Source organism: Pogona vitticeps, chromosome 5 (genome assembly GCF_051106095.1).
Source record: "Pogona vitticeps strain Pit_001003342236 chromosome 5, PviZW2.1, whole genome shotgun sequence".
NCBI lineage: Eukaryota > Metazoa > Chordata > Lepidosauria > Squamata > Agamidae > Pogona > Pogona vitticeps.
The window spans coordinates 105,343,805-105,371,136 of NC_135787.1; the positions used below are offsets into that span (position 1 = coordinate 105,343,805).

At 39.4% G+C, this 27,332-nt stretch overlaps 1 protein-coding gene and 1 long non-coding RNA gene across 13 annotated transcripts in view; both read left to right on the forward strand.

Annotated features, from left to right (window-relative positions):
- The window catches only part of PACSIN2 (protein kinase C and casein kinase substrate in neurons 2), an 83,124-nt gene that overhangs the window by 28,109 nt on the left and 27,683 nt on the right, over nucleotides 1-27,332 (forward strand). For 5 of the 12 annotated variants that reach the window (XM_020808633.3, XM_020808631.3, XM_078394218.1 and 2 more), the window contains 3 exons: nucleotides 8,902-9,013; nucleotides 22,486-22,642; nucleotides 26,156-26,391. In XM_020808633.3, coding sequence (XP_020664292.2) covers nucleotides 8,954-9,013; nucleotides 22,486-22,642; nucleotides 26,156-26,391 — 453 coding nt within the window. In that variant the 5' untranslated portion in view covers nucleotides 8,902-8,953. Of the gene's footprint in view, nucleotides 1-8,898; nucleotides 9,014-22,485; nucleotides 22,643-26,155; nucleotides 26,392-27,332 lie in introns of all 12 variants that reach the window. The other 7 variants (XM_078394217.1, XM_073000822.2, XM_078394219.1 and 4 more) reach the window with 3 other exon arrangements.
- Nucleotides 19,755-19,944, forward strand: LOC144589486 (uncharacterized). The gene is made up of 2 exons (XR_013545627.1): nucleotides 19,755-19,873; nucleotides 19,906-19,944. It is a non-coding gene; the product is annotated as an uncharacterized LOC144589486 (long non-coding RNA).

The following is a 27,332-nucleotide window of genomic DNA, read 5'->3' on the forward strand; positions in this document are numbered from 1 at the left end:
TAGTTGGGAGGAGGCATTCCGCTAGATATTATTGTTGCTTGAGGTCTATTTGTTATGATGTTCCTGAAGGGAATTCGTCAGTACTTGCTGTAATAACTACTATGTATCTCCTCGAGACTGTGCCTCTTCATAATGACATATTCCAAGGTATTAAAACTGACTGTCTCTGCTTTCATCTTGAGGAGGTTTCTGGAACTAGTGACTTTAGTCATTTGAGGTATTCTACTCTGTATTGGAGCTCTTCTCTGACATAAAAGCATTAAAGGGGTCACTCTTATATTGCCTAAACATAACCACAGTTTATGATCTCAAAATTGCTGCCTAACCACTTCATCCATCTCCACATTTTCTTTACAGTATAATCTCACAGTATACAGTGGGGTCTTGACTTATGAACGGCCCGAGTTACGAACATTTTGACTTACGAACTGTTCTCATAGGAAAATATTGACTTGACTTACGTACTTAGATTTGAGTTACAAACTGAAAAAAACCCTGAAAAAAACCACGTGGGAGGCGGGGAAAGTGCAAAATTTGAACTTTCAGTTAACTGTTGGCCAGTGAAAAGGGTGCCTGTCTGCTTCCTCACTCCTCCCAGCGTTTAGAGAGTGGATTGGGAGACAGTCTTCAGACTGGCTGGTACTGCCTGGACTGTATTTTCCCTGCCTTCCCTGAACCTTTCTTGACCTAAGAAAAAAAGAAACAAAATGTCCCCCTCTAGTGGTCGAAGGCGGAATAGCAGCTTCCCATTAGTTTCTATGGACGGAAAAGAGCAGATACGGATCAAATGGTTTTCAGTGCATTCCTATGGGAAATGCAGATTTGACCTGCGAACTTTTTGACTTGAGAACCGCCTTCCAATACGGATTAAGTTCTCAAGTCAAGACCCACTGTAATCAGTGATTTGTTCTGTCAGGACAACTGCTGTACCTCTGCAGCCTTCAATGTCAATGTTACTTGTCTACCAGTTTGTGTTCCTATCAACACAAGCTTGTTGTGTTGCTTCCACTGTTGATATTGATTCTTTCAACATTGTTCCCTTTTGTCTTGGGCATCCATTCTCAGTATTGAAATGGATTGAACAAGTCTACACCAATGGCCTTACATAGACTGCAGAAAATTACTCTATTGCAGAAGATCTTGATTCATACTGCAAAACAGGATCACATCATCACCACTGGCATCTCCCTCACTGCTGGCCTGTTCACCGGAACAGTATCGCGGGTGCAACCCTTCTTTTTGATTAAACTCAGTCCTTTACTGAATTGATGCTCTTGAGTAGCCAAATCACTGCAGTCAGAAATGGGGGCATCATCACCTTCAACTGCAAATCTAGTTTTTAGCAGGGTTCTGTGCAGTTCAGCCCCCACTTCCACCAGCCCTGTCAGAACTTGTTTAGCAGTTTTTTGGAACATTTTCTGCTGTGCCTCCTATTTCCCATCACATAAAAAAATCTCTAAGGTGCAAGATGATGATGCAGGTTTCGTCTTCTGTCACCTAGCTCCTAATTCTAAACCATTGAAGCAACTGAAGCAAAAGGGGAAAATAAATAAACATTGGTTCTCTCCATCACAGCTTATGGATGCACCATTGAATTCACAATCCTTCTGCCTGTGTCATCAGTGCAAAAGATTGTATCATCCATCCAAATGGAATGTTGTTGGGACAGTTCAACTTTATTTGGAGCATGCTGGCTTCTTGTCCCAAAACTTCATATTTACAAAGAAGAATGGAGGTTTTCATTGTGTTTTGAACCACAGAGGAATATGCAGATATCATTGTGGAAATAGAATAGTAAGTTGCAACTAGAGTAGACCTGTTGAATCAGAGGGGATGTGGTGAGTCAACTCCTCTGTTGTTCAGTGGGCCTGCTCTAACTATGACTTGCTACCGGATTTTGGCCATTAATAGTGAAAGATTTTTCATGGTGTTGACAACGAATTTGATACTTCTCTGCTATGTGAAGGCACATAGTAGTCAATCTAATTATGAATACTGTACTTTCATATAACAGGCTACTTCATCATGTTTGTTTTGCATGCACTGCCATGCTCTTCTATTTCAAATCACTTGCGTTGGGAACAAACTGCTCCCAGAGTCTTTTCAAAGTGTTTGGCATTATTAGCCATTTACCAGTGAAGTAAAGGTGATCACATTTTTCTTCTGTGTCAGTGATTAGTAGTTGCTCATTATGACAGACTACCGGTAAACTTCAAAACAATCTGGCCTTCATCCACATGATCTCGGTCTAATATAATATTTAATACTCTAATAGTTAATATTTTAACAAGTTTGTGTGCTTTTAATATTTTAGCTTAAGGTATTACCCATTCTTGGACTGTAGTATATGTTAATGTTTTGGCATAGAGTCTATAAACCATTTCTGAACTTTCAGTTGCAGAAGAAAAAGATGGATTTATCGGTCTTAGCTTTCAGGCAATAATGATCCTACTATACCATTTTAAAAGAGCATTCATGAATATTATTCAGAAGAGCAACTGGCTTTGCTCGGTTTCAGCAGTTTAGAGGGTTATTTAATAATGGACTTTTTCTCCCCCTTCTTGAGATTTCTGCATTTGGATATAATCGAATGCTCTGGAAGTCTGTGCTTGGTCTCTTCTTGGCACTCAGGTGTATGATTAAGCAGGACCTGTGTTTACACATTGGAGCTCCTGGTAACAGAACATGCCTCAGAATTGGTCAGCTTGGCCAGGAACCAAGGAGTTCCTTTAGGTGTGGTGAATGGAATTTTTTATTCCTCTTTTAGCACAGGACACTGAAATTGGAAGCAGCCATTTTGAAGCAGCAAAATAAAGGTATGTGTGTGAGGTTGAAGATTTACATTGTGAAATTTGTAAATGTGGTTGTGATTGTTTGAGAAAAATAAGTTGAAAGTTAGTATTCAAAAGTAGTTAAATTGTGCTTTCTAATGTAGGTCACTATGGGTGGTGTAGTAAGTCCATGTGTAAGAAGAACACCTCTTAACGAGGCTCTTTATTATCATGGGTAGGTTTGGACAACAGGGATTTTTTTCATGATAGCTTATTATAGTATTCAGTTAGAATGCAATTCTAATGCTTTCAGAATGTCAGATGGAGCAAGTTGCATGACTTGCTCTTCTCAAACTTCATTCATTAAGGGGTGGAAAACCTCCAGAATTCTGAAAGCTGCATATGTGTATTCCTGGACTAGGAGGACCCTATTTGCTCCCAGGACCCCCATTGGTAAAGTGTGCCCTCTAGTGGCTTTTCTAATTAAAAGTTTGTTGATGGTATAGAGGTGCCAGGTGTCCTGAAAACATGGTAAGATTACTTCCTTACCCGAGAGGGCAGAGGGTTTTTTTAATAGAGAGATTTAGGGGCTACCTCTATTTAGAGGAATATATTAATACCAAACATTTTTCTCGTGCACGTTGTGAAGTGCCATAGACTAACAGCCTATGAAGCCGTTCTGTCTATTCTTGAAATGAGATAAATAAAATAAGATAAAGCTAAGGAGTAAAGGGTTTTGAATGTCTGCAGAAAAGCATTATCTCATATGAAGTTCTCCTAAGTGTTGAATTTTGCTTAAAAATTAACTAGAACATTTCAGATTATCTACAGTATAACCTCTGCTCAATTGTGTTATAAAATAGCACTAGATTTGCATGACAGATCACTATGTAATAAGGCCGTGTGAACTGTGAGGTAGAGAAATGCTTTCCTGAAAAGTAATTCTGTATTATGTAGTCCTCAGGGCCTTGCAGTCAGAGGGTGACTACTGGAATATTATAATTATGTGTGCACAGTAGATATGTTTAGAGATCAAGAGGGCTTAATCTTAACTGGCAGGTAACTTACCAACAGATTTTTGATAGCTTTAACTGGAATTAGGTGTGATCCAGATGACTGGTAATTTTTGTTCGCCAGCTTATCGTCTTTTGCAGCTAGCTGTTTAATACATTTATTTGGATAAAGATTTCCCCAGTTCTCCATTAGCATTATTTATGAAATAATTATTTCAAATAATGAGGATTTGTCATTTATTTATTGATATTCACTGTATAATATATCCTATGACATCAGATATTTTATTTCAAGCACTTATTCTTTCCTTGTTTTGACTCCTTCAGTGAGACTTTGTCCAGTCATCTACTCTCTTATTCCTATATTAATATGTCTAGCATCCTTTTGATACCGTTGGGGGGATATGTGTGTATTCATAAGTGAAGTGCGTTTTTCTTGACAGTAAATTTCTGCTGAATTATAGCCCTAATGAAAAAGTGTTATAAATTAATCTTTATTATTTGTTCATACTAACATTTTTATTCTGATCCTCAGTTGGAAAGCCTCCTAGAACAACTTGCATGCAACAGTAAAAACAAGACAGTCCTTTCCCACAGGCTTGTATTCTAAAAATACATGACAAAAATGGTACAAATGTGTGTTGGGGGGGAGGGAGAAAAGAGCAAACAAATATTTTAGCAGGACTGTGTGATCCTGTTTCTCATCATATCTTCCTCTCTTACATCCTATTGGAAGAGCTGATGATGATGACAGTTGGGGATCTTTCAGCAGCACAATAGAATAGCCTAGTTTCTCTTCTCATCCCATCTCCTTTGCTTAAACTCTTGTAAGAGAGGGTCACTGTAAGTGGTGGAGAATACAGTATGTAGGCATGAATATGGGATGTGGGAAGTTCTGTTATGTCTTTGACCTTTTGTGAGTTCTTTACTACAGTTCTTAGGAATGGCCATTTCATTAATGAGAGACAACTAGTGATGTTGCAATTTTATCTTTCTCACCACCCAAACTCCTTCGGGATAATGCTAAAAATCTATTGTCTACATCAGCCATTCTCAGTGGGGGGCATGTGGTCCCCTGGAGGTCCCTGGCACATTTGAAGGGGACTAGAAATGATTTCACACACCACTTTATAAGGTTCATTATAGGTCTTATACAATCCTGATTCAACCTGTTTTTCTTTTATATTGTGTTTATGACCGACCAAGAAAAGGTTAAGAATGGCTGGTATACATGATGAGCAGCATGATGTTCTGAAGGGAAAAGTGAAGTTAACTGAAAGAGAGAGCACTACCACTCCTAAAGCAAACCCCTGAAACTCTTGCCCATCTCCCCTGCCTCACTTTTTAGTTAGCTTTATTTCAATGCAGCCCTCCACCAGTCTGAAAGTCACACTACTTTCCAGCCCTTTTTCTTTGCCAGCTTCTTGCCCTGATAGCCTTTCATGGTTTGTGCATCCAACTGTATCACAGCAACTTCATAGTTTTGACTGAGATGGTAAGCCACTAGTTTTAAAGAGGAAGAAAATTTGCTTGTTGTTTGAAACATATAGCCTGGGATTTAAAAGGCAGAGGGCTTAGCTGCACTTTGTCATAAACACTCAGGGTCATGCTTTAAGTCTACATGTATTTCTTAAATATGGTTCTCTTTTGTGAAATAGAATCTGATGTTCTGTGGCTCTTACATCTTCAGAATAGTCAGACCTGATTGGATGAAATGCAAATTAGGATAGATGCCAAGGTAATCTTTCTGGAGCAAAATAGATGAAGTGAAATCTTGAAATCAGATGTGTATTCCTTTAATCATTTCACAGTACTATGAATCATTGCTAGATTAATTTTGGTATCTGGTTTATTTTTTCTAAGTCCTGTAGAAGTAGAGTTTCTTCTGGTGTATCTGTCTGTTGCTGTGACTTCACAGCATTTTCCTATGTCTGTTTGTACTTTTAAGCAGCATTGGTGCTGTGATTAAGACATAAGACATAAGAAATTTATTTCTCATTGCACTCACAAGTGGGTGCAACGAAATGAGGTGCTCTTCCCTAAGGTAAAACTGGACAACACCACTACAAAAAAAGTTAAAATATACACAACACTCACCATACAAATATAGATACCCCTTTTCTCCCAGCAATTAAAATTCCACCAAAAACTTATGACCCCGCATTTAAACTCAATACTGCACTTGGGTAGAAGCTGTTCTTGAATCTGCTTGTCCTTGCTTTCAATACCCTGAATCTCCTTCTCGATGGTAATAGTTTAAAGAGCTGATGTCCCAGATGAGAGGAGTCTTTCAGTATGTTAGATATCTTCCTCTTACATCTGTTCTTATACAATTCTTCCAAAGAGAGGAGTGAACAGCCAATGATGTTTTGGGCCGTCTTAATCACCCTTTGAATTGCCTTTTTCTCTGCCACTGTGCAGCTTGTGAACCATACACAGAGGCAGTAGGATAATATGCTCTCAGTCGAACTCCGATAGAAGGTGGTTAACAAACTCTCAGTCAATTGTTGTTTTCTAAGAATCCTTAGAAAATACAACCGTTGGTGCGCCTTCCTGATTAACGCAGTGGTGTTTGCACTCCAAGTCAGGTCATTTGTTGTGATGGTCCCAAGAAACTTACATTCAACCACCTGTTCCACACAAACTCCATCTATATACAGTGGCTGAATGTCTGCTCTTTTTTTCCTATAGTCCACTATAAATTCCTTGGTTTTTTGGATGTTAAATAAAAGATTGTTTTTTTTGCACTGACGGGATAGCTGTAATACCTCATCCCGATACGCAGACTCATCATCCCCGGAAATAAGTCCTACTAGTGTAGTGTCGTCTGCAAATTTGATAATCCTATTACTGGGATGGTTATTGGTGCAATCCGATGAATAAATGGAGAACAGTAGTGGACTGAGGACACAACCTTGTGGAGTGCCAGTGCTGAGTATCTTGTCAGTAGAGATGTAGTCATTCAGTTTAACCCTTTGTGGACGATTTGTTAAAAAATCCAAAATCCACAGACAGATAGAATCTGGAAAACTTAAAATTAATATTTTGAATAACCCTATATATCTATAACAAAGCAGTTTGTTAATAAAAATGCTTTGTATACATCACAGTCATAATTTACTTCGTAATGTAAATACTACATATTGAGACTTTTATATGGAGTTCATGTTTTCGCACTTTGGTGTATTAAACTTTAAAAGTATTAAATGAGTAGAGTGTGTGGAAGCTGAAATAACTATTTTTAACACAGATACAATTTTTCGGATATTAGAATTGTAAGAAGAGCTGATATATAACTGTAGCGTTCAGCCCTGCCCTCACCTGTCCGTCACAGCTGAGCAGTGGAAAAGCAGCCAATGAGGGGATGGAAGGTGGTGCTAAAGGAGGAGGAGCTGGAATATAAATAGGGGTGTGTGGAGTATGAGAGGGAGATTTTTGAGTGATTTGAGATTTGTGAGAGAGATTTAGTGAGTCTGTGGGCCTGTGAGCCAAAAAGTCAGTGAGAGTAGAGTTCTGTGTGTCAGTGAGTTCAGTGAGTGAGAGATATTGATTATCAACTTGTGATTTACCTATTTTATTTTGTTAATCGAATAAGCACGTTTTTAGTTTCAAAGCAACACTTGTCTCCTTAAATAATTGATACTGAACTGAAGTATTGGTGGCAGCAACTGAGTGAAAGAGTGAGCATCTCCTGGAGGCCTGAGATAATAGAGGCTTCATCGTGCTCGCAGCAATAACTTTGAGTTAAATGATAACTGATTGAATTGAGTGGAACAGTGCTTCCCAACCTTGAACCCTCGGATGTTCTTGGACTACAGGTTCCAGGAATTCTAGCCAGCCCAGCTTGTGGAGAAAGCTTCTGGGATTTTTACTCCAAGAGCATCTGGGGATCCAAGATTAGGAACCATTGAAATACAAAACTAGACTTCTTCACTGTCTTTTATTTTTTGTATTCCTCATCGCATTTAAACAAGTGAACAGTGGGCCTTCTGTTTTGAATGCTGTCACACAGGTCTATATTGCTGCTGAACTGTGGTTGTTTTTTTGTACTGTTTCGATAAACTTTATGATTTGTATTCCATTTTGAGTGATTTGTTGGGGAACAGAAGAATGTTACATATGTGAAAACGTATTGTCAAAATCTTGTTTATTTAATCCTTCTGTACTGTGATAATGGATGCTCTTTAGTTCCCTTGAACTCTTTTGGCTAATTTTTGCAGAATACGCTTGTTTGCTTCTTTAAATATGTCAGAAAATACTTCACCTTTGGCAGTAGGAACTTTTTGTCATACGAGCTTTCCCCAGGTGAAGTGCATCAGATGAATGGAGTATTAGGAGGGTATGGGATCCAGATTGCCACTCCTGAACCAGACTGAATCCCACTTGGGAGTAGGTGCCACTTTATATTCTTCCAGTGATATTATCTGGACCGTCTCTGACAGCCAATTTCTTCATGGCTTTCTTGTATATGATAAGGGGACAAGAAGTGACCTGCTCCTTACCTTTAATTGTTGGTTGTAAATAATGGGGAAATTTCTCCCAAATTTCTCTCAAGATGTCCCTATCTTGAGGTCACAGTATTAGTGACCTCAAGATAGGGACATAACTTGAGGTCACTAATACTCTTGATGCCTTCAATTTAAAAAGTTTTGTGTATGTGTGTGGTTGTGGGAATGGAGTTTAACCCATTATTTCATGTAAAGAAGAGGAAGAGAAACTACATCTGAAAAGACAAATAATTCGATCATATCCATGGTCAAATGTAGTATTTTCAAAAACAGATGGAAACTAACTCTTGCCAAACTAATTCAAATCATAGAAAACATACTTCTCTGAAAAAGCCCTGTTTTTCTGGCAGCCTAATATAACTGATACAACACAATTCCCCCAGGATATCACAGATTAAAGACATGTCCCTAACAAGTGATTGTGATACTAAATGTATCTTATGTATGTTTATCCTAAATATTTTATTACTTGATGACATTGGAGCTTTATCAATCTGTTTTTGTGCAATTTGAAGCCTAAAATAAACACTGTAAATATATGATTATCTTGATTTTTAAAGAGTTAAGTTCAGTTCTTGCTTCAACCAGTCTTTCTTTTTTCCTTAGCAGACATTGAAGAACCAGTATTTAGAAGACACTGGTTTGCAACTGGCGTCTTGAGATGTCTGGCTCGTACGATGATTCTGTTGGAGTAGAGGTTTCTAGTGATAGCTTCTGGGAGGTAATGTGAAAAAAAGAAGTCGATATGTTTTAATATACTTTGAATTTGATGACTGTGACATGCTCATTGGCTGTCCTGGCAGCCATGTGTTCTAGGTGTTTTGGATTTTAGCTCTTGGCACACCAGCTGATTAGCCATGCAAGTGGGATCTCATGTGCAAAACATCTGGATGGAATCAGGTTGAGGAGGCTTCTACATATATTTCAGTGGTTAAGACTGAAAAATTATAAAGTATGTCTTCTTATCTATTTTGGGAGATCTATTAATTCTACGCTTGAATTCTGAAATTTAAAGGGTATACTTTGTAGCAGTAACTTCCTCTGAAACTACTCCTTAAATATCTCACTTACCTTGAAAGCTCTATAAATTGGTTCCAACTTGATGGCACATAACAGAATTGTTTTGGCTGGTTGGGGTAGAAAAAGCTATCAAAATGACCCAGGGGCTTCAACATCGTTCTTACAATGAAAGACTGAACAATTGAGGGGCTTTCACTTTAAAACTAAGGCTGCTAATGGTGGGTACAAGATGTTCCACATACTGAGAAGTTCCACATACCCATCATGTTATTAAACACATTGCTTTTCCAGTGAAACTGAAAATGATATAGAAAAGATAAGTGGGAGTAATTATTTGCAGTGTATATTTTCTAGAATCAACCACACAATATTTAGTGTTGGCATGTGACTTAGATTACTTTAGATTACTTTAGAAAGTGGTTGCTATTCAGAATCACAATTTTTGTATTGTTTGCATCTGGCTGTCCTCTGGGGACCTACAATCTATTAGAGGTCTGGTTAAAGGTTCTTTGGAAGCATCTGGCTGGTCACCATGGAGAAATGGAGTGCTAGATTACATGGTTGTTTAGTCTGATCCAAGAGTGCTTCTCTTACTTTAGGCACTTACAGTGATAACCAAGTGTTGTGTACCTCAGGTAAGGGCATGAGACAGAAGAAAAGAAAACCTAAACAAGTACTTTTTAAAGTCACTTAAAAAGAAAGGAGGCGTAAAAATATTTTAAATACATAAATTAAATAATACTTGTGCTTATTAGTTCCTCTTCGTGGCCTCTGTGAATCACACCCTGGGTAAGCCGTGCCTGGGCGGACCCTCATCGGAAAGTTCAGGAGCTTCTGCAGTAGCAAAAAACACATTAGAATAAGGCACTTCCCCCCTCGTATCAATACCTTGGCATCAAGGCTCCCCTTTCAGTTTTTCTTTCAACTGCTGCGTTGAGAGCCTCATAGTTTCTGCTTCTGTGAGTAAAAGACAAAAAGAGCTTATTCTTGATTCCTTCTTCTTATCGATCTTTTTTCTTTTAAACTTTAGTTCAAATTCATTATCATCAAAGACTTTTTCCTTTTTGCTTTGCTCAGCCTCTGGCCTCAGCACCCCCCATCATCGTTTTTCTCCTTAAATTATTTTTCTCCTATTCATGGCCCCTTTGGGCCTGTTTAAATACTGTATAGTCTGTGATAACAAAATACCATTTTCCAATGGCGACGCCAAGTGTCTTTTTTGCTTGGAAGAGATACACACCAGACGTCCTCCTGCCAGCACTGCAAGAACTTTGAGCATGGAGTCATCCGATCTTGCTTATCCAGATTAAAACTCCGTCTTTGGGAGCAATCCCTTCAACCAACCAAAATGGCCCAACCTCCTTGTAAGGCCACTGTGACATTTACCACGTGGCCCCTGCTTGTTTCCCCAAACAAAGGGCTCACACTATGTCATCCCACCAGCAGATACCAATTATGACATTCCCTCTTTTTCTCACTGTCACCAATAGATTTCCTTTATCCACAATACAGTCGTGCCCCGCTGGACAATTACCCCGCTCTACGATGAATCCACATTATGTTGACGTTTTTGCAATTGCAAAAGCGATTGCAAAATGATGGTTTAAATGGGGGAATTTCCCTTAGCGATGATTGGTTCCCTGCTTCGGGAACCGATTTATTGCTTTACGACGATCAGGAAACAGCTGATCGTTGGGTTTCAAAATGGCCACCGGCTTTCAAAACGGCCCCCTGCTGTTTTCTAGGACGGATTCCTCGCTTTACAGGCACCGAAAATGGCTGCCGTATGTAGGATCTTCACTGGATGGTGAGTTTTTCAGCCCATTGGAACACATTGAACGGGTTTTCAATGCATTTCAATGGGATTTTTTCATTTTGTTTGACAATGTTTTCGCTCTACAGTGATTTCACTGGAATGAATTAACATTGTGAAGCGAGGCACCACTGTATATAAAGAACTTTAGTCAGACACTTGTCTGGTTACTTACTGCCAACAGAACTTATTTATTGAAGTGTATTAACTTTAATCAAATCACAGATGTTCTTTATTCAGTGCATACAACCAAATCAGTAAAATATCATATATCTTGCCACATACTTAATCACCACCTGCTGTATCTATTAATCTTGACCATCTTATCTCTATTAGTATCTCTTCTCATTATCTTCCTAACTATCTCTATATATCTCTCTGCAAATTTTATCTCTTCGAATTCTATATCTCCTCCTCCATCACTTCTGCCAAACCTTCTTATATCCGCTGGCTCCGCCCCTCCACTCCTCTCATAGGCTCATGCAAATGAGATCCTGAATCTGATTGACAGGAGTGACATGGGGCAATCGTCACAGCCACCTCACAAACCAAAGCAATGAAAAAGGCTCTTTCTGAAGCCTCAAAACAACGTCCATCTTTTATACTACACAATCATGTGTAATGCTTGGTGACATGACCATTTCTTTTTGGTGCACCATTTAAACCAACCTCTGATTGCAACAAAAAGTAAATACTAAAATGGACAAGCTACAATGGCCAAGCTAAAATGGCCAGTCCAACTGCTGAAGTGGTTTAGTTAACTTTTTCCGAACTGTAGATCTAAATCTTTATTCTTGAAATTTCTGTCTTTGTCATCCCTTATAAAGAAGCTGCCTTTTGTGAGCTTGGCAGCATGCCAGCAATCTTGAATAGTTTTTTAAAAGGGATTACTTGAAAATTGGGGGTCCTGGCAGATCAGTTAAATATTTTCCATTCTGCAAATCAAAGCATATAGTTCATATTTTGGTCATGCATATGGCTTTCTAATGTGAACTATGTGCCAAGATTATAAAGAGTGGGAGTCTCCAGTTAGGGTTTATCCTGTTCCTATAATACATTTATCTTCATATAGTTACAGATCCACAACTAAGAAATAACAGCTTTTAACAGTGGTTTACTATGGTTAAGGCACAGCATTCCTTTCCTAAGAGCAGTAGATTTTGGAAATGTTTATTTTTGGTTAGATAGAGATCTCTCTTTATTTCTGAAGTCCTGTAAGATTCCTTCTGTGTTGTTGTCTTTGTGTTTCTCACATTTGGGTTCTGTGCTTGCAGGAACACTTTCCATGGCTACCTTCCAGAGCTTTAGCCTAGAGTCTTTCCCTCCCTTGTTTTTATTGCACATGCTCTGCCCTCTTTCCTCAGTCCCTTTTCGTCTTCTGTAGCAAGAACATTCTCCAATGGCTCCAGAGCTCAAAAAGTGAAATTTCTTGTAAATAGCCTCTAAAATACTTCTTTATCCACCTTGTCCCTTTGTGCTGTCTTATTTACTTAAAAATTAAAAAAAAGATTTAGTTGTTACCTCCCTCTTCACCCCCTCCCCCTTCTCTCTTTTTCTAATGGTTAAATTTGGTAGTTTATGGCCTCCATAGCTTTAATTAAATACTGTTTCGGCCGTGGAACAAAAATACCTCAGACAAAGGGGCATGACCACTGTTTATTTTGCTTAAGAAAAGCTCATTTATTTAAATGTTTTACAATCTGCAGAGGATTTACTAAACCGACTCTGAAAAGTTGCCAGTTACATCTAAAATCATGAGAGAAATCTTAGGAAAAAAATTCAACTCAAAAAATTGTAGAAAACTGAAAGTACAGTGGTGCCCCGCATAGCGACGTTAATCCATTCCGGATTAATCATCGCTATGCAGAAACATCGCTAAACAGAACTTAAAAACCCATAGGAAAAGTTTAATGCGTTCCTATGGGGCCCAAACTCACCGTTCAGTGAAGATCCTCCATAGCGCCACCATTTTCACGCCCTCGATAAGCGAGGAAATCACGCAAAAATGGTTGCGGCGGCCATTTTGGGCACCTGGCGGCCATTTTGGAACCACCAATCAGCTGTTTTAGAAACATCGCAATGCGAAGATCGGTAAGCAAAATGCTTACCGATCATCGCAATGCGATGTTTTGCCCATTAAAACATCGCAATGCGATCGCATTAGCGATCTAAAAAAATAGATCACTATGCGGATTCGTCATTAAACGGTGCGCTCGTTATGCGAGGCACCACTGTAATGGAAACTACCTAAATTTTTACTAACTCAGAGGCAGACAACTATAGCAAAGGACACTGCTGGTTCTTGAGCCTAAAAGTGTTTTCAAAAATCATTGCAAAAAATCAGACCCACATAATAGAAAATGTAAAGGCTTATCTGATATTGACCCAGACAAATTGAAAAACGCTAAGTAAAAGTATAAGCCTTTAACACCTCAGGTGCAGACAGTGGTGGCACTGCAAACATTGGAACTTTCAGGTAACCAAGATGAAACCCAAAATATTGGCTCCATTTCAGAAGATGAGCTGCATAGCCTATCATTAGAAAGCTCCTAGAGCTTTGCCTGTGAGAGACTTCTCCAAAGACAGCAACAGGAGAGATTTGAAATTGAGGACAGGATTGCGGTCTCTTCAACAAGATCTCCTCCAAAAAATACATGATGGAGGAGAGACCTGAGATTGACATTGTGATCAATGTAGATATTGTGCTAACAGTTACTACGTACTCTCAACAGTCTTCACCAGTGGATTCTTGATATTATGCAGATTCTTATTTTGTACCTTTTTTATGTTCACCACCATATAAAAATATCAGTTGATCATCTCCAGTATTTTGTAAAGATACTAGATCACACTTCAAGGAGAAATCGTTATGGGAGGGTGATCAGAGAAGTCCATCTTGAAACAATCAATCAGGAAAATAGTTGAAATCATGGTTTCCTTCATTTTGCAAACAACACCAAGATACAAGAAAGTCAGGCAGTTCATTATCACTGCATTCAACTATTAGTTCTTTATTGGTGTCGAGATCCCTTCCAAAACCTACACTGTCTGAAAAGCAGGCTAGCATGATATTGACAACAGTCCTAGAAACAACAGCATTAAACACAGTTACCTTAACACTGCTGGATCAAAATTTTATACCAGTTCTGATGCAATGTCAAGACTTGGTGTCATAATAGCCGCCTAAAGTGGTCGAAATGACTAGATAGGTGGGGTATAAATAAATAAAATAAAATAAAATAAATAAATAAATAAATAAATAGATAGATAAATAGATAAATAGATAAATAGATAAATAGATAGATAATTGAGTACATTACCAATGTCAGGGGAATCACAACCATCAGAAACACCTGTAGAAAACAAAGAAACAGATAATTGGATTTCACATTCAGATAATGAACAGAATAATTCAGAATCACCTTTTGTGCCATTACCTGATTCAGAAGTACAAGGTAATGTACCACTCTCCCCATCTGAAGTTCTTACATCATACAGTGACTGGGCTGAAAGAATGGCAAAGTCATTACGGTTACAGATATCTAAACCTGCACAATCAGCAAAGGATTCTGTGTTTGCAAGAGTGCAGGAAGAAAAAAATCAAATATTCCTGTGATAATGGCAGTGTTGGAAACACTAATAAACCTAAGAACCCAATCATGGCAAAACAATCAACAATACCCCTGACTTCAAGACCCATTGACAACCTATATAAAGTACAAGAGGAAAGTATAAATTTTCTAAGCATCTGTTGTCAAATTCAGTTATAGTAGAGACCACTAAAGGAAAGAACAGAGGAAGATTGCAGACAACACCAAATAATACAGAAGGAAGAAAATGAGATCTCTTAGGCAGAACAATTTATTCATCAGCAGCTCTACTGATCAGAAGCTCAAACTGTCAAGCAGTTATGAGGGCATATCATAAATTTATTTGGGGGGGGGGAAATCAGCCAATAATAGCTAATTGACCTGAAGATTTTTTTTAAATGATGTCTTTTTTCAACAAGAGGCCTGCTCGTTAGTAGCACATCGTTTGGTGGATTGGCAGCAGCTGTGACGGAGACATACATGGCTCACATCAGCAGGAATGCTGGAGGAGTCTAGATGGTGCATAGAGGGGCTCTTTTCAATGGACAGTTTCATGGAGGATCTTCATAAAAAGAAGACAAGAGGGGGGAAAGCGGGCCTGAATACACAGCATCAGTCAACACAACAGGATAAGCTATATTGGAGAAGAAATTACCAATACCAAAGAAAGAAATCACCACGTGACAGATCAAAAAATGTGATCATTCAACACAATGGTATAATCCACAAAGCAAATACAAGTAGTCATCTTATACAAAGAAATTGATTTAATAACTCAGTAGCATCTTTGACTTAATAGACACTCAGACCGATAGCACTCACTCCCTAATCTGAACTATGTTAACACAATACATTATAACATTAGCACCATATATAAACATTTGACACTCCATTAACTCTGATAGACTATCATAACTCCTATAGTGACAGACACCCTCCTAGATGGCATATTTGTGTCACCAAGCCCAGATATTCTCAATGAAGAGGAAGCAACATTACTAGAAAAGGATGCTATAATGGCACAAAGAAGATACAAGGACAATGGAAATTGCTCCCAGTATTTTATGGCACCCAAAAAAAGAATGTTGGCCTGAAAGGAGTCAACAAGTATATACCACCAAAAAAAATTCAAATGGTTACCTTGCATACAATCCTACCATTGTTATAGCAATGGGATTGGTTTGCAACAACATACTTGAAGGATGCATATTTTCACACTTCAGTAAGATCAGAACATCATTGTTTCCTTTGTTTTGCCGTAAGTCAGACGATTTGTTCAGAACCTTTGTTGATGCAAAAGGCTGTAGCTCACTACCATTCATACTTGTTGAAAAACAGCCCTGACAGTTGTGTTTGGGTGAGAAGTGGTTAACTGATGAAAAAAAGAGCTGATTCTAGGATTTTCCCATGCATGGTGTCACTTTGTGAATGGTAATGAGCAGAAGAGGGTATCCTGTAGACCAGTGATGGTGAACCTATGGCACGCGTGCCACAGGTGGCACACAGAGCCCTTTTTGTAGGCACGTGAGCCATAAGTCGCCAGATCGCTATCCCCCCCCCCCCACATAGCCAAACCTGAGAAGATGGCTGCAGGCGTGGTGCTGGCGCTTCGACAGGCAGACCTGGAGCAGCCGGTGCTGGCAGCGGATCCAGAGTGGGGTCTCAAGGCACATCCATGCCCGGGATTTCCCCTTCCGCCGCCACTTCCGATTCTGCCGCAGCATGCCGCCTGCTGGGGTTTGTTTGTTTTCAGTTTGGGCACGCAAGGCCAAAAAGGTTCGCCGCCACTGCTATAGACCATTTTGACCACTGCCATTATTTGTTGTCAACATTCAGGCTGTCGTTTGCTATGTAAAACTTGGCATCCTTTTTCCTGCTGGCAACGCGGGCATGATACTGTGCAGCAGTATCGGGCCATTTCCCAGATTTTTGAATTGTGATTTCAGAACCACAATATCCCACATTCATAATTCAGACCTTTTTGAAGAATTGAATACTTATAAAGCTAAGAGTCCAGGTGTGGCATGGACAGGATTGTTTTATGTGCTTATGTAAGACTAACCTTGCAAACCAGTTATGGAGGGGCCTTACCATTAACTGATCATTTGTACATGTACTGTACTTCTTCTGCACTGTCACTTTTGCTGTCACTGTTGCTGAAATTATTTATTGGCCTTAAATTGAGAGAGGTATGTGGGATAGTGTAGGGTTGCACTTTGCAACCAGAGGAGAGCAGCACAGTGCTGTTATCTTGATTAACCAAAGAGAGATACGTAAAACTACAGTACAATATTGCTAGGTGCTCCTGATCATTTTTATTTTTGCAATTTGTGCTTGTGTTTAAAATACAGAGAAAGATAGCCAATGAAAAACTGATAATAAATGCATGAAATCACATATTTACTACATAAACAGTAAGATGGCATCCTGAAATTTAAAAATAATGGTAGTTAAGGAAGATTTTGCTGACAGAAATTCTAAAAAAGACAGATGGAAACTTGTAGGGAAAAATGATTTAAACTTGAGTTTTCATGAGCTGAGATGTGCTATAAAAATACAGAAAACCCTTTTGTGTGTGATACTTTTATTCATTATAAAATTCAGTATGAAAAAGAGTAGACCTTTGGTCTAGATGGGCGGGATAGAAATCCAAATAAATAAATAAAAGCTATTTGCTACTCCATTGTTTCACAGCAAAAAAAAATCTTAAATATATATTTTATTTATAAGGTTTATAAGGTTGAACAATTTTTTCTGCCTTGTGACAAATAAGTAGCAAGATGTGAAGTACTGCCTCAGATATTGGTAAATGGGGAAAAAATGAAAGGAAGACACCAGAACTATTAAATTTGCCGATTGAAGCATATTTTGTGTTTTGTTTGCAGCCAATTGTAGCTGGCAGACATGATCTCTCTGTTCTCAAAGAGGGATAAATCTGCTTTCCTCTTGCTAGTTAAGTATGGTTGACACTAATAGCTATTTGCCAAGAAGCTTGTAATCCTGATTTTTTTAAAAACTAAATTTGATTAGTGTAAGTGGAAAGTGTAATGCTTCACCATAGTTGATGTAGAGGGAGCAGAGGGCCTTAATGCTCCTTGATTACATTTTTATGGTTGGGAGATGGCTAACATTATGTCTCTTCTAGGCTGTAATTTCTACAGGAAGAATCTGAAAAACTACAAGTAATTCTACATGTTAAATGAACTTTGAGTTTGTGTTTCTTAACAGTAGATCTTTCTGTATGGTACCTTGTGTTTGAAATTAAAGAGACTTTTAAAAGGATTTTGTAGTTTGTAAACTCATTGTGTGAGTCTTAATTCCTTATCCATGCTAAAAATAACTCATTTGATCCTTGATCCTCCCTAAGCCAATCAACAGCCCTAATACTAATTATTTTACAAAATTCCTAAAAGGAGACATCTTATTGTTCAAACATGGTGTTATTTTGAATTTGAATTTCCTTTTTGTTGCATGGATGGATAATTTGGAAAGCCGAAGCTTCCACCTTTCTGCATTATTTATGGAGTTTTTTAAGGAAAATGCCATCCTTCCTTATACTCATATATATATTGCAGTTAAGTTCAGTTTAAACTTACATGATCTCCTGTCTGAGGAAAAATGTGAAAATGCTGAAGTATTGAAACATTAAATTAGCCAAAGCATTTGATGCCTGGATATAGAACGGGTTTTGAGAGTATGCCATCAGGTATCTTTTTTCATATCATGTTTGAAGCACAAGAAGCAAATTCTTTCTGTTTAGCAAATAGGAGGAATAACAAGATTTCCAGTCTAAGTGGTGTTTTGTTTCAGATGTGTTTGTTAAACAGTAAAAACTGCAAAACATTTATAAAAGTTCTTTTTTGTCTGAAATTTGCACTAAAAGCAAATGACAGATTATTTGCAGCAGCCAAGTAGAACAAATAACGGCAAATGACTAACCAATTCCTGTGCTCCAAATGGAACACACACTCAATTCACACATAATTGAGTGTTAAGAATTAACTAGAGCAGGGCAGAGGTGGGATTCAGCAGGTTCGCACCTATTCTGTAGAACCGATTCCTAAATGTACTATTGGTTCTTAGAACCGTTTGCTGGCCTGAGATGAATGAAGGAGGAGGGGCTAGGTGACCAGCTACAAGCGGGGGGGAGGGGGTGCAATTAGCTGCCTCCCTTCCTGCGCCACACTGAGCCGTCTGAGGTGGGATATGGGTGAGAGAGATAAAGCCCTGGAGAGAGCAGAGGCGTCAATGGGGGAAAGGGGGGAGGATGAGTCCTTTATGTCACTGGAGGAAAGCTCATGGCCTCGAGGCAGAGAGGGGGGGTGATTGACAAGGCATGAGGGCAGGACACAGAGGGAAAAAGTTTTGGGGTGAGACCGCTTCAGTCAAACACCCAACCGTCCTCATTTTACTATGATTTTTTTCAAGTTAAAGGTACCACATAAGTCTGTTGCTTATGTAGTACCTTTTTAAAAAATGTCCTGGGCATTCATTCATTCATTCATTCATTCATTCATTCATTCATTCATTTACTTACTTACTTACTTACTTACTTACTTACTTACTTACTTACTTACTTACTTACTTACTTACTTACTTACTTACTTACTTACTTACTTACTTATCATTAGGACATAGAACCTGTTGTTAATTTATTTGAATCCCACCACTGGAGCAGGGGTGTCAAACTCAAATTCATCGGGGGCCGCATCAGCAGTTTGGTCCCCATCAAAGGGCCGGTTGTATCTGTACTGATGGCCTTGCAAGGACCCCATCCGGCTTAGTGGGAAAAGGAAGGAAGAGAAAGTGTGTGTGTGTGTGTGTGTGTGTGTGTGTGTGTGTGTGTGTGAGAAAGAGAGATACAGGAAGATAACGTGTCTCTGTGTGTGTGTGTGTGTGTGTGTGTGTGTGTGTGTGTGTGTGTGTGTGTGTGTGTGTGTGTGTGTGTGTGAAGGAAGAGAAAGTGCCTGTGTGTGTCTGTGTGAGAAAGAGAGATACAGGAAGAGAATGTGTGTGTGTGTGTGTGTTTGTGTGTGTGTGTGAAGGAAGAGAAAGTGCCAGGGTCTGAGTGTGTGTGTGTGTTTCTGTGTGTGAGAGAGATACAGGAAGGAAGAGAACGTGTGTGTGTGTGTGTGTGTGTGTGTGTGTGTGTGTGTGTGTGTGTGTGTGTGTGTGTGTGTGTGTGTGAAGGAAGAGAAAGTGACGGGTTCTGTGTGTGTGAGAGAGAAAGAGAGAGAGACAGAGTTACAGGAAGGAAGAGAACGCGTATGTGTGTGTGAAGGAAGGGAAAGTGCCGGGGTCTCTGTGTGTGTGTGTGTGTGTGTGTGTGTGAGAGAGAGAGAGAGAGAGAGAGATTCCCACCCCACTTCCCTTCAACCTCCCTACAGGGGCGGAAAAGCTGCTGCCAAGGAATGTCGTCCGCTGGCCCCTCACAGAAATCAGGTCTTTTTCGAGCAAGAGAGAGAACGGAACGTCCGGGAAGGGAAGGGAAGGGAAGCGAGCAACCAGCCAGCCCTCCCTCCCTTCTCTCCGCGGCTGGGTCGAATGGCCGCCTCCGACGTTACCCAACCGGGCCGGCGCATCGCTCCGCGTTCCCTCTTCTCTCCCTCTCCTCAGGGCTGCGCTGGCCGCTGCCTCCCGCGTCCCTCCAGCATCTCCTCCCTCCGCCTCAGAGCCCGGCCAGGAACTCCCACCGCTCCCCTTCCCTTCCCTTCCCCTCGGGGGCGACAGAGGCGGCGCGGAGCCCCCTCCTCGCGCGGCCTTGGGAACGGCTCTCTCCTCAGGCCGAGAGCGAGCGAGGAACAGGCATGGGAGGGAGGGAGGGGGAGCGGGGGTCGGAGGGAGAGGAAAGGAGTGACAGCGCCACAGCCAATCGGAAGGAGGACGTAGCCTTGTTAACTTGAGCCATTTTTTCAATGAATTTACTCCGTGCAGGCACGGAGTAAATTCACTGAAAAAAAAGGGGGGGGAGGCTGCAAGGCTGGCGGCGGCTCCGCGGGCCATCAGACGAGGTCTGGCGGGCCGGATTTGGCCCGCGGGCCTTGTTTTTGACACCTGTGAACTAGAGAATCAGAACCAGATATCAGAAATAGTAACCTGAAATTGAGTTTCAGCCATGATTCACAAGCCTTATAAGGTTTAAATGACAGGTCATAGTTACCACTGTTCCTCTCCCTCCAGTAGCTACTTACTCATGATAACAGGAGTGGAAGTTGCAGAACCAAACATGAAGAGGAAAGAAGAAAAAAGCAGATTAAATGTATACTGCTTGTTACATACTTACAAGTTCAAACTAAGTCTTCATATGATGTATACATTGAGCAATAGACTTACCTAAGGGGAACCATTCCTCTTAAAAATTCAAGAGCTTTTGCCTTTACAGAGGAGACATAGTTTTAGAAGTGTGCCTTATGCCTTCCTCCAAAGCATCACTACTTTTTATCCTGGAGGACCAATTTGAACATTGTAGCTGTAATCATAGGAAAAAAAGGCAGATTGTAAGTCAAATATTAGCCCTTATCAAGAAGGAAGCCAAGCTAGCAGGGTCCTCATTTTTTCCTAAGAAGCTTCTATGTTCCTAATCAATCCTACTGATGAAAGCATAAAACTATAGTGTAGTTAGCTATTTATACAATGTTACAGTGTTAGTGCATAGTACCTATATATTAGCATTCCCCAAGCTCTGGAAATGGGCTTTCTACCACTTTTACTGTCAGATTTTGATGGATACACAATGACAGGGGTGCTTTAACAAGTGGTATGTCCCGGGTGGTGGCAGGTTCTCCCCCCTAACCAGTAAAAAGATCTTAGTTACGTGCTGTCAAGTTGGAACTGACTTATAGATATTGCGACAGGACTTTTCAAGGCAAGTGAGATAATTAAGAAATGATTTTATGCATTCCTCTCCCAGTGGGTTTCCATAGTGAAGTGGGAATTCAAGCCTGTCCTCCAGAGTCCTAGTCCAGTTCTCTATCCAATATGCCACATAGGCTATCCCTGAAAATGTAGATTATGATATGTTAGGAGTTCTAAATTTTGTTCTATTGATTTTATGCTTGCTTGGCTTCATAAAGAAATTTTATACAGTATATTTGAATTTCAGTAGAAGAAATAAAGCAGAATGTGATGGAAGAGATGATTGTGTTGTTTCCTATGTGAATTTCTTAAATGATGTTTGGGTACTGTTGATAAGATGACAAAGTTGTAATGTCTTAATATTAGCAAGAATGCTTATAGATGTAAATGTGAGTTATTTCAAAACTCTGTCTTTGGATGAATGGCATCAGAAAATTTAGTATATGATTCGAAGTAAGATTACTGATATCATGGAAGAAGTAAGGATAACGTTAAGGATAACTATGAATCAGGTATCAAATACTTGATTCATAGTATTTAAACAGCCCACATCCTGTTGGGTGAAGGCTGCCTTTGCAGTGGACAAGACATTATAGGGAGCGAGAGTACCCCTGATTAAAGGCTTTTTGCGACTTTGGACAGCATGTGACTTTGTTGCATGGTGTGCGAGTCATGTGCACCCTGAAATCGCAAAAGGAAGCCTCCAATCAACAGAATTCAGCCAGTAACGTCTAGCAGCCATCTGAAATCTTGTTAGAATAAAAGAAAGGTAATAGGTATATGCTATCCTTTTAAGATACGAATATAATTGGCACCTAATTTAAACGTATTTTGTTGACTGCTCCAAAAATGGAGTCCAATTTTATCACTCCTTTCTTCACTCTAATGATGTGTATATAAATGCTTGCTTTTTAGGTTGGAAACTATAAGCGGACTGTGAAACGCATTGATGATGGTCACAGACTTTGCGGTGATCTTATGAACTGTATTCATGAACGTGCAAGGATAGAGAAGGTCTATGCTCAGCAACTAACAGAATGGGCCAAAAGGTGGAGGCAAATGGTAGAAAAAGGTGAACAGAATTTCAGACTTTATCTTAAAGTACTGTTTAAAATATCCCAGTATTAATTGCAGAATTCAACTTCACTTAATTACTCAGGAGACCACAGCTACTAAGAAAACTGCCGTAACCATCTTTTTTCCCCGTTTCAGTTTGTGAATTGGTCTTTATTGAGAACTTCTTTTTTTTCAGAATGTCAGTGAATGCTGCATCTTTAGATTTCAAAAAGAAGACTATTTCTGTAAAAAGCAATTAGATAGTTGGTAGATAATTTTTTTAAGCTTTACTCAGTTAATTAATTGTCTAGGGAAATATGAGAAATAGTGCTCATATTAAATGTGAATGTATGTGAATGTTACTGAATATGAATGTTATTGAATGGTCTGGAGATGACGTGTCAGAGAGCTTAAGGAAATTATATGTGAATGTAAATCAAATGAAAATCATAGTTTGCACCCAGATCTATCTCTCTACTGGTTAGATTCTTGGAATAAGAGTCAATTGCTGCATTTAAAAATAGCCACAAATGACATGGAAATACAAGTAGTGTATTTGCATGACATAATATTTGAGAAAATTATTGCAGGAATGCATATTTCCTGGTCTAAAATAGGCACAGTTGAGAAACACACAATGGCAAATTGTGCTCCTTCTGAGATTTTTGGAAGTGTAGTTTGTCGTTATTTTTGGGAAACTGGAGATAGGGGGAGACTAGAGGCATGTTGCTTCCAAGGAGAGCTAATCTGATATGAACATTTGGTGTTATTCTAGGACCAAGCAGAGACACTTTTATTGCCCAGGCCATTAACAGATAAGCTGTCTGAATAGCTCAGTGAGTTAGGTATGATATATGGCTGTGGGGCCAAAGATTGGGCATCTAATTCCCCTCTGGGTTGCCATAAATTGGAATTGATTTGATGGAACACTATTATTATTATTATTATTATTATTATTATTATTATTATTATTATTATTATTATTATTATTATTATTATTATTATTATTATTATTATTATTATTATTATTATTATTAGTAGTAGTAGTAGTAGTAGTAGTAGTAGTAGTAGTAGTAGTAGTAGTAGTGTTAGTGTTAGTGTTAGTGTTAGTGTTAGTGTTAGTGTTAGTAGTGTTGTTGCAGATAGTAGCAACTATTGGGTGATGTTTCTTAACTGCTAAACATTTTATACTAATTTTATTTTAAGCAGTAATTGCAATTAAATTAAACATTAATTTAATTAAAATTTAAATTTAATAAATTTAATTAAAAATTCAATGGCTGAAATCTAATAGTAGAACTTATGCCATGTAAGGCTGATGATATCAGCCTTGGCTGTTATTTGTAATTAAAAGATTGCCATTCCCCCTGCCTCCAAAGGTCTTGAGGCTCTTTTGGGATCCCTTTTATTGGGTAAGGTAGTCTGAAGCCTAAACATACTCCATAAGAGCCTTATAGAACTTTATAGATCTTTAGGAAAAAATCAGAAGCCTATGTTCATCACAGCTGGGATTGTAAGGCAACTTAAAAATATATAACTATGAGAGCTTGTCACTGAAGCTACCAACATGAATTTGACGAAACTCCGGGAGGGAGTGAAAGACAGGAGGGCCTGGCGTGCTCTGGTCCATGGGGTCACAAAGAGTCGGACACGACTAAACGACTAAACAACAACAATGAGAGCTTCATAAGCAGAATGGAAAATATAAGTACTCTAACCAAGCTTAATATGATAATTCAGACTGTAATAATAATTAAAGTTTTGCAAAGAGTTGAAAAGTATTACAATAGTATATTAACTAAGTTAGAAAAGCTCTCCGTTAAGTCACATCTATCTTAACAAACTTTGTAGTTAATAGCCTAGAGCAGTGACAGCAAACCTTTTTGGACTCAAGTACCCAAACCGGGGGGGGAGGACACCCAGCAGGCGGCGGAAGCAGAAGTGGTGGCGGAAGGGGGAATCCCGGGCACGGAGGTGCCTCAAGACCCCACTCTGCATCCGCCTCCAGCTCCAGCTGCTCCGGATCCTGGCCCGCTGCCTGTTGGGCTGCCAGCACCACGGCTGCAGCTACCTTCTCAGGTTTGGCTGTTGGGGGAGTAGCGATCCGGTGACTTATGGCTCGCATGCCCGCAGAGAAGGCTCTGTGTCCCAGCTGTGGCACGTGCGCCATAGGTTTACCATTGCTGGCCTAGAGCATAAGCAATTACAAAAGCATATCAGCATATAGTAAAAAAATCCTCTCTCTGCTCCAAGCAGAGTTTTCTACCCTCTAGGTGCTCTCCTATCATCCTCTGCTCCTTTCCCTGGCTATCTTTTCTGGCCATCTTTTATACCCTTATCTCCCCCTTCTTAACGGTCAACATCCTCTCTTGCTGGACTTGTGACTATAAGGTCTTGATTCACAGAGAAACATTTTAAATAAAAATTTATTTTGTTTTTACAACTGTTAATACAGTACTTGTAATTTAGAATCTGTCAACCAGGAGCCATGCTGATGGGTATTATTATTTTGACTATTATGGGTTTCAATGAGTTGAAACGACAGGGGTAGTGAAATAGAGTAGGCCACAGGATCTGCAAATGGCATCCACTAGTCATGTCAACACACTGCAGTGTTCTACATATCAATGATTTCAGTACACTTTCAGTTCTCTCTCATGGATTGATTGTGAGTCATGAAAGAAATTCCTTTGCTGTGCAACATTACAGTGGATTCTGACCTTGCTTTAACACTATGCTGGAACAATTTTGTTGTTTTGCAGTGACTTTTAATATATTGCTGCACAAACCTCATTTTAAAAATACTGTATACATTTTGAGGGCTGTTTTTTCTATATCTCCCTTAATTGTTTTAGCACTGTATACATTCAGATTTTGACATATTAACACTTTTGTCCTGGGGAAAGCCCTTGGGGATGGTGGGGCTGGGTGGAAGACTTTTTAATTTCTGATAGTTGTTGCCACTGGATAAATTACATATGAAAAACACCCACAGCTGATGACATAATCAGCCTTATGCAGCATGGGTTTTGTTACTGGATCTCAGCTAATCGTTGTCTTAAACCGCCATGTTAATTGATGTTGGCTTAAAATCTTATAAGAATTTGGTTTTAATGTCAGAGTAGTGGCAAGCCTTAAAAGTAATCTTTGAGGAAAGAGCTACCAATATCACAAGGCCTGCAAAAATATATGAAGTTGTTATGTACTAGAATTGACCTATAATGACTCTAATAGGGCTTTCAAGGTAAGTGAGTTATTTAAGGAGCAGCTTTACTAGTTGCAACACCCCCAGTGAGTTTCCATGGCTGAGTTGGGATTTGAACTCACGCCTCCAGAATCCTAGTCTGTCACTCTATCCATTACACCACTCTGAAGTTAGACATTTTGATTATAGAGCTGATGTGATGCAAAATACAGGCAGGATAATTCTTATGTAATATACGAGATAAAATGACAATATGACTGTCTCTCCAAAACTAAGGATTTAGTGAGAAAAATGACAAAAAACAACATTTATTTTTCCATTCAGGGCCACAGTATGGGACTGTCGAAAAGGCTTGGCATGCCTTTATGTCTGAAGCTGAAAAAGTGAGTGAACTACATCTAGAAGTAAAATCTGCTCTAATGAATGAGGACTTTGAGAAGATAAAGAATTGGCAAAAGGATTCCTTTCACAAGCAAATGATAGGTGGATTTAAAGAAACTAAAGAAGCTGAAGATGGATTTAGGAAAGCTCAGAAACCATGGGCCAAAAAAATGAAAGAGGTAAAACACCTGTTCCCTATTTTGCACCTCCATTAGCCTTTCAGTGTAGCACCCTAATTTCACCCCGGCTTTTTCTTCTCTTCCCCAGCTCCCTTGCTTACTTTTACATGTACTTGTTTGCTTGCTGGTCTTGCGGTCAGGATGGCCTGGACTGACCCAACTCTAGAGATTAGTGGTTTGTATTTAGGTAGAATAAGATGAGATAGAATGTGTGAAGGGGCTGCCTCTATCTAATTTTCCCCTATAATACCTTAGTAAGACTCACTTCTTGATGGTGTTCTGCTTTCTCTTTCTGTGCCTAGAGGAGAGTCTATGGGAGAAGCATCCATGGGATTCTTTTTCTTAGTTAGGGAAATGCAGCAGAGTGCTGTGGCTGCCCCAAGTTGAGCTATGTGATAAACTCAGGGTATAGTGAAGTTGCATTAATTGTCCTTACTGCTGTTTTTTTCTGTCTAGGTAAGTGGTGTTGTTCATTGAGTGGAAGCAGAGTTTACTTTCTATAATTAGCCAAATAAAAGCTTTATTAGGAATCTTAACTGTGTCTGGAAATGAGCAGTAGGATCTGCTAAGGACCCCACAAATACTATATGTGTGGAGTTGCTGTATGTTGAACAGGAGCATGCTCTTGGACTAGCATCCTGAACATTCATGCGTTGCATGGACATCAGCAGGAAGGAAGCCTGCACGTGAGCAACTGCTTATACCTAGGCTTCTTCTCCTGCAGACATCTGTGCTAATCCACACTTGTCCAGGACTGAGGCCAATGATATACCTTGTGGCTCAGCTATAACTAATGCCATGGCACTGGTCATCCTGTGAGGATGTCTTTATATATTTTATGTGAAGGGGATATAGTGTACAGACTTCTTTAAGCTACTGCTCTTTATCATCCTGATGGCTTCCTTTGAAAAACAGCATTATTTGGAGGGTTGAGTTAAATG